Below are 7194 nucleotides of genomic sequence, written 5' to 3'. Positions count from 1 at the left end.
CTAAATCGAGACAAGGGAACCGAGAATTTCTAAACGAGATTGGCGCAATATCTTGTCTTCAACATCCATATCTAGTCAAGCTTCATGGCTTCTGCGTCGAGCGGGCTCAGCTATTACTGGTGTATGAATACATGGAAAATAACAGTTTATCTCACGCGTTATTCAGTGAGTTCTTTTTTTTTAGAATTTAACCTATGGCGAATGAAAGCTTTTTGATGCTTTAGCTCTAAATGATATGTGTTTGTCTTCCAATGTTTAGGTCCAAAGCATGAACAGATTCCACTGGACTGGCCTACTAGGTATAAAATTTGCAGCGGGATTGCGAAGGGTCTCGCGTTTCTCCATGAGGAGTCACCGTTGAAGTTTGTACACAGAGACATCAAGGCCACAAATATTCTATTGGACAAGGATTTAACTCCCAAGATATCTGATTTCGGATTGGCTAGGCTTGACGAAGAGGAGAAAACACATGTCAGCACAAAAGTCGCTGGGACTATGTGAGGCTTGAGCCTGCCCTTAATCTTTGTTATTTTTATTACAATTACGTTTGTTTGTTAACTAGAAGAATCATGTGAACCTATGCAGAGGATATATGGCACCAGAATACGCACTGTGGGGTTACCTAAGTTTCAAAGCAGATGTCTATAGCTTTGGCGTTTTGGTTCTAGAGATTGTTGCTGGCATAACCAACAGTAATTTCATGGCAGCAGGAGATTCCGTCTGTCTCTTGGAATGGGTAAATATGATTCCAAGTCTCAACTGCTTATGAACTTTTTTAGAACCACAAAAAAACAGTTTTCTTGATAAACACGTTTGGTGTATCTGCAGGCTAACGAGTGCCTAGAATCAGGGCACTTGATGCAAGTGGTGGATGAGAGATTGAGGCCGGAAGTGGACAAAAAAGAAGCAGAAGCAGTTATAAAAGTAGCTCTCGTGTGCACGAGCGCTTCTCCAACAGATCGACCTATTATGTCAGAGGTCGTTGCGATGCTCGAAGGTCTCTATCCAGTGCCAGAGACAACACCAGGAACAAGTAGGAACTCAGGGGATATAAGGTTTAAAGCATTTAAAGATTTAAGGAAAGAAATGGAGAACAGCAGTAAAACACAGCGTTCTGTTAAAAGTTATCCGTCTTCTTCTTCGACTTCCTCTGGGGCCGGACAAGAAAGAAACAAAGAAGAAGAGTCAAGGAGTTGAACAATTTATCCCAATTCCTAGTTCCCTCTGTTTTTGTAAAATGATCTGAGTACTATTAATTTTGTAAAATGTTTTTGAGTTTATTCCACGGCTTAGTCATTTACAGCAATTCCCCATATCTGTATTTAGGTTCTGTTTAGCTGGGGACTGAATGTTGTGGAGAATGAGAATCGAAACTCAAACGATATGTAATCAATCAGTGATCTTTTCATTCCCAAGTCATGCCTGCCTAGTACATCGGAGTGCTTCTTAAATGTATAACAAATCTAACCTATTGAACCAGATTTGTGAAATGATCTGTACACAAACCATGAAATGTCTTCATTTTCTTAATATAGAATGTAATCGTAATAAACTAGTTCCTGTGTGTACCTAATTGTCTAAAATAGTCTATTTGACGAGTTGACTTACCAAGGAAAGGACCAAATTGACTCAAGTCCGTATAGTACTATAGTACCTTGTTGCATGAAACTATAAAATACTTTGAAAGAGGATCAATAAAAAAGGAGCAAACGAATTTTAATCCCAACTTGTTCTTGGATCCATGGGAAAGTTTAAGTCAACCATCAAGAAGGTTGATTAATAAATAAATAGAATAACCAACTAGTTCAAGTATTCAGCATAAGAAATTTCATGTAATATTCCATCAAGTTTTTTTTATACAAAACTGGTTAACCCCTCCAGTTTCTATTTATTGACAAACTAGCCACGGTCTTTGAAATTGGGACTGAATATCTAAAATTAGAGTTGTTTATGCAAGTTTTTTAAATCCGAAAGTGGTGACAAATATGACTTAAGAATCATGAGATCTCACAGGTTTTAACTTTTAAGTATGTTCTTTTAGTAGTTTTAAGAGTAAAATGCAAAGGACAAGGGTGAATAAACTTCAAATTAAAAGTTCTCCTCAGAATGTAAGTAAACAGAAACAGAGAGCCCGGACCGTAATTACCAAAAGTGATACATTTATCCGGCTTTAACAAGCAACATACCCCATGTGTAAACTCTTAAATCTTCAGCTTAGTCAAACTTCATATCAAGATACTTCATATCTTTCACAATTTTCTATAGATACGATTATACATGCATATATAGCTTTTTAATATATTAATGTATTAATGAAGAGTTTTTGTTTTCTTCTTTAGCAATTAGTACTATATATGCAGTGTTTTCAAGTTTTATATAGATCACTTTCACATAATCTTCCTTGTCTGAAGCTTACAAACTCATGATCATGTCTCATAGCCACCACTTTTCCTCTCTACTCTTTGTTCTCACTCTTATCTACTTTGTCTATACCATTTCTGCTTCTCCTTCTCTTCATCCAGATGAAGGTTTACTGATTTTAAATGCATCATATATACAGTGGCAAACAAAATGGTTTGTCTTTGTGAGTTTGAACTAACTTGATTGTGTTTCTAATTTAATATTTTTTTGTCTTTGCCAGTGGAAGCACTTAAGGATATAGCATTGACACTGGGTGTGAAACATTTGAACCTAAGTGAAGATCCATGTCTCTCAAATACTCTAGTAATAACTCAAGAAGTTCTCAAGGAAGGACAAAACAGCACAATCAAATGTGACTGTGGTTTTAACAACAACAACACTTGTCATATCACACACTTGTAAGAAACTAGCCCGTTTTTGTTTTCAGTTTACTTCCAGGGGAAATCTATGGTTTTTGGCTCTATAAACTAATGTTACTTCATGTACAGTGTCCTTAAAACATTCAGTCTTCCTGGTAGACTTCCACCAGAATTTTCCAAGCTTCGGTATCTTGAATTTATGTAAGGAGGTTTCTTTGTGTTCTCTTCCCTCTGTTTTTCCAATGCTGTTGTTGAGGAAACATTATAAACCAAACTTTTTTTGCTTGTTTGTGCAGTGACTTGTGCCGTAATTATCTTTACGGCTCAATTCCTATGGAATGGGCCTCACTGCCTTATCTAAAATCTATGTAAGCTTTTGCTCTTAAGTTTCTTGGTTGTCAAAGAAGTAAGAAATGCTTTTGAATTTACTTGAAAATGTTTTTCCCTAGCTCTGTTTGCGCAAATCGGTTATCAGGAGACATTCCTAAAGGACTGGGCAAATTTACTAACCTCACTCTCTTGTATGTTTCTTTGTTCATCTGATGTCATTACATATAAAGTTTCATCCTTTTGGAATTCAGAACTAAGTTGTTTCGTTTGTTTGTATGATTTACAGAGTTCTTGAAGCCAATCAATTCTCTGGAACTATCCCTAAGGAACTAGGGAATCTACTTAACCTAAAAGGATTGTAAGCAATAATCTGTTGACCAGAATTTAAATAACTTTTTCAAGATTTTTCAATTAGGTGATTCTCTCATACATTATTCTTTAATCTTGTTTTTGTTTTGCTGAATCTATCAGAGCACTCTCATCTAATCAATTAGTTGGAGGCGTACCCAAGACATTAGCAAGACTAAGAAATTTGACTAATCTGTAAGAACAACTTACTTTTCTTTACAAGATTACCGGTTTTTAAATGTGGTCAGTATAATCATTATGTATAACTCGTCGTTCTATCATTTGCAGGCGGTTTAGTGATAATCGCCTTAACGGATCCATCCCTGAGTTTATAGGGAACTTATCAAAACTTCAAAGATTGTAAGCCAAGAAAATGTGTATCAACAGTTTTAAGAGCTTCTTGAAGCATGACAGTGAGTTTCAATGTTTTCTGAATTGTGCTCATCTTTGATCAGAGAACTTTACGCAAGCGGCTTAACCGAACCTGTTCCAGAGTCCATTTTCCGTCTAGAGAATTTGATTGACCTGTAAGTATTCATTAGTACATCAAATGTGAGACTTACAATCTGACTCGATATGATTTTTGATTAGAGTAGCATGTTGCTCTTCTTCAGTCTAAACGTTAGCCATTTCTTTCAATGCAGGAGGATCAGCGACACAACCGCAGGATTGGGACAAGTTCCTCTTATAACTAGCAAGAGCCTGATATATTTGTATGCAGTGTGTCCATAATTATGTGAATAGACTAGCTACATGATCCTATTTTTAAGACTCAAGATTTGATTATTTTGTAAACTTTTCAGGGTTCTAAGAAACATGAACTTAACAGGCTCAATCCCAACCAGTTTCTGGGATCTTCCCAATCTCGTGACTCTGTAAGTTTCATGTATATATGTTTATATCATAACGATCTGATACTTTTTTTTTACTATGATTTTTTTTCTTTTCCCGGGCAGCGATCTTTCTTTTAATAGACTGACAGGAGAAATACCACCAGATGCATCCGCGCCAAAATATACGTATGTTCCATCATAGTGTTAAAAGATGAAAGCATATTATAGTATGACGTAATAGTTTTGAACTCATCTCCTGGTTGGTTTCAATGTCTTTTTCAGATATTTGGCTGGGAATATGTTTTCAGGAAAAGTTGAATCAGGATCTTTCCTTACTGCAAGCACTAATATGTATGGCCAACATCACCTTCTCTGATACTCATTTATGTCAAAATTATTTCAATCTAACATCTTGTGTTGCGGATGTATAAACATATCTACAGTGATCTTTCTTATAATAACTTCACATGGTCTCCAACCTGCAAAGAGAGGAAGTATGTTCTTCTATATTGTTATCTCCTAAACACATTTTTAAGAAATTTTCAGAAAGCTTTTTATAATAATGTTTTGATGCAGGAATGTAAACACATATGAGAGCTCACGTTCAAGAAACAGTCTGTAAGAACATTTTTCACCAATCTTATCAAGCACAGGTCACCTTGCATAATGCTACTAACTCATTGTTCTTGATACAGAACCAGACTTCTTCCATGTTCAGCAATAAACCAATGCCAAAATTGTAAAGATTTTTTTAGTTGTCTATTGTTTTGCCAAATATCCATTTCTTGAATATGATCTTGAAAGAAAATATTTTTTCTGTAGATAGTAGATCGCTGCATATAAACTGCGGGGGACCTGATGTAACTATCGAAAACTCCCGAGGAAAGTTTCTATATGAGGGTGATAACTATGGACTAACCAGTTCAGCTATGAGCTATCATGGGAAATATTGGGGATTCAGCAATACTGGTGACTTTATGGATGATGCAATAACAGAAGATACATACTCAGTTTCATCAGAATCTGCAGTCTCAGCAAAATATCCTGAGCTTTACAAGAGTGCTCGGCGTTCTCCTCTGAGTTTGGCTTATTTTGGGTTTTGTTTAGAAAATGGAAGCTACAATGTGAAACTCCATTTTGCTGAGATTCAGTTCTCAGATGAGGAACCATTCGCTAAACTAGCAAAACGGTTTTTTAACATTTATGTTCAGGTACATATAGCCTTTTGCTGTGGGTTCCTTAAGAAGTTCTTTTAGCTGCTTCTTAAAGTTTGAAGTTTGTTATCTGTTCAGGGGAAGTTGATTTGGGAGGATTTCAGCATCAGGGAAGAGGCCAATGGAACTCATAAGGAAGTTATAAGAGAAGTGAACACGACTGTGACTGATAACACTTTAGAGATACGGTTGTACTGGGCGGGGAAAGGCACAACGATCATTCCCAAAAGAGGGAACTACGGCTCTCTTATCTCTGCAATCTCAGTCTGTCCCAGTGAGTAAAATTTTCTGTAAAAGAAAACATCAAGAATATCTCAGAAACTTTCATCCTAATTCTTTTCTTGTTATTGTTTTATCAGGTTCTGAATCTGAATGTGGCGGTAAGAGGAAGAATTGTCAACTCAAGTCTTTGTACCAGAAAATGAATCACTCTTTTTATCTACCATATATATCTGAAAATGAATCACTCTTTTTCTCTTTTTTACTTCTGTTAATCTTCAGTTCCGGTGCAAATTCAACCACTCATAAAACATCACAAACCAAGAAAATATCCTCTCATTATCGGCATAGCAGCCTTAATACTCTCTCTTGCTTTCTTGATATTGGGCGTGTTCTATTGGAGAATATGCGTTAGAAATGTAGCGGCAGGAAAAAGAGGTAACGTGGGTTGTTATAGTTTTACTGTCAGTGTTTTTTGGTTGATGAAGAGCTCAAAAGGATTTTATCTGATAACAGGTTCCTTCAATCTGAGGCAACTAAAAGTTGCCACTGACAATTTTAATCCCTTAAACAAGATTGGGGAAGGCGGCTTTGGATCTGTTTATAAGGTACAAAAGAGTCTTCATCAATCTCTGGAAATCAATGTTAGTATTATTAAAAACAGGACGTTAAAGCCTAAAATGTGACAATGCAGGGGCGACTACCGAATGGTACATTGATTGCTGTAAAGAAGCTATCTTCCAAATCATGTCAAGGAAACAAAGAGTTTATAAACGAGATTGGTATAATCACTTGCCTACAGCACCCGAACCTTGTAAAGCTCTACGGATGTTGTGTTGACAAAAACCAGCTCCTTCTTGTCTATGAGTACATGGAGAACAATTGTCTTGCAGATGCATTATTTGGTAAAGTTCTGCTTCTTATAAACCACTCTGTAAATGAAAGAGACCAAAAACTTTTACTGCATTCTTCTTTTGTCTTGAAGATTCATTGGTTTCTTCTAACTGTTGAGTACAGGAAGAAGCAGTCTGAAACTAGACTGGCAAACAAGACGCAAAATATGCTTGGGAATAGCGAAAGGGCTTGCGTTTCTTCACGAAGATTCAGCGGTCAAGATCATTCACCGAGACATCAAAGGGACAAATGTACTGCTTGACAAGGATCTGAACTCAAAGATCTCAGACTTCGGATTGGCCAGGCTCCATGAAGATGATCAGAGTCACATTACCACCAGAGTTGCAGGAACAATGTCAGTCTTAGACTCAGTCATACACACTTGAATCCTACTTATTAATGATAATGTAACAGTCAATGTTGTTATGGTTGCAGAGGATATATGGCTCCTGAATATGCAATGAGAGGTCACCTAACAGAGAAGGCAGACGTTTACAGCTTCGGTGTGGTAGCAATGGAGATCATTAGCGGAAAAAGCAACGCAAATTACACTCCAGATAACGAATGTTGCGTTGG

At 36.7% G+C, this 7194-nt stretch overlaps 2 protein-coding genes across 2 annotated transcripts in view; both read left to right on the top strand.

Moving 5' to 3' along the window:
- The window catches only part of LOC104777003 (probable LRR receptor-like serine/threonine-protein kinase RFK1), a 10477-nt gene extending 9045 nt beyond the window's left edge, over positions 1-1432 (top strand). The window contains exons 22-25 of the mRNA XM_010501190.2: positions 39-165; positions 260-497; positions 586-736; positions 829-1432. Coding sequence (XP_010499492.1) covers positions 39-165; positions 260-497; positions 586-736; positions 829-1197 — 885 coding nt within the window. The 3' untranslated portion in view covers positions 1198-1432. The remainder of the gene's footprint in view (positions 1-38; positions 166-259; positions 498-585; positions 737-828) is intronic.
- The window catches only part of LOC104778947 (probable LRR receptor-like serine/threonine-protein kinase At1g29720), an 8322-nt gene continuing 3530 nt past the window's right edge, over positions 2403-7194 (top strand). The window contains exons 1-24 of the mRNA XM_019240146.1: positions 2403-2528; positions 2642-2819; positions 2910-2981; positions 3077-3148; positions 3230-3301; positions 3397-3468; positions 3582-3653; positions 3747-3818; positions 3914-3985; positions 4103-4171; positions 4262-4333; positions 4415-4477; positions 4574-4642; positions 4735-4785; positions 4868-4909; positions 4987-5030; positions 5114-5502; positions 5584-5779; positions 5865-5885; positions 6007-6162; positions 6241-6332; positions 6419-6629; positions 6742-6973; positions 7054-7189. Of these exons, the coding sequence (XP_019095691.1) occupies positions 2423-2528; positions 2642-2819; positions 2910-2981; positions 3077-3148; positions 3230-3301; positions 3397-3468; positions 3582-3653; positions 3747-3818; positions 3914-3985; positions 4103-4171; positions 4262-4333; positions 4415-4477; positions 4574-4642; positions 4735-4785; positions 4868-4909; positions 4987-5030; positions 5114-5502; positions 5584-5779; positions 5865-5885; positions 6007-6162; positions 6241-6332; positions 6419-6629; positions 6742-6973; positions 7054-7189 (2631 nt within the window). The 5' untranslated portion in view covers positions 2403-2422. The remainder of the gene's footprint in view (positions 2529-2641; positions 2820-2909; positions 2982-3076; positions 3149-3229; positions 3302-3396; positions 3469-3581; positions 3654-3746; positions 3819-3913; positions 3986-4102; positions 4172-4261; positions 4334-4414; positions 4478-4573; positions 4643-4734; positions 4786-4867; positions 4910-4986; positions 5031-5113; positions 5503-5583; positions 5780-5864; positions 5886-6006; positions 6163-6240; positions 6333-6418; positions 6630-6741; positions 6974-7053; positions 7190-7194) is intronic.

Source organism: Camelina sativa, chromosome 3 (genome assembly GCF_000633955.1).
Source record: "Camelina sativa cultivar DH55 chromosome 3, Cs, whole genome shotgun sequence".
In the NCBI taxonomy this organism is placed as follows: domain Eukaryota; kingdom Viridiplantae; phylum Streptophyta; class Magnoliopsida; order Brassicales; family Brassicaceae; genus Camelina; species Camelina sativa.
Note: the sequence above shows the minus strand (reverse complement) of the source record. Positions and strands in the feature narration are given on the sequence as shown.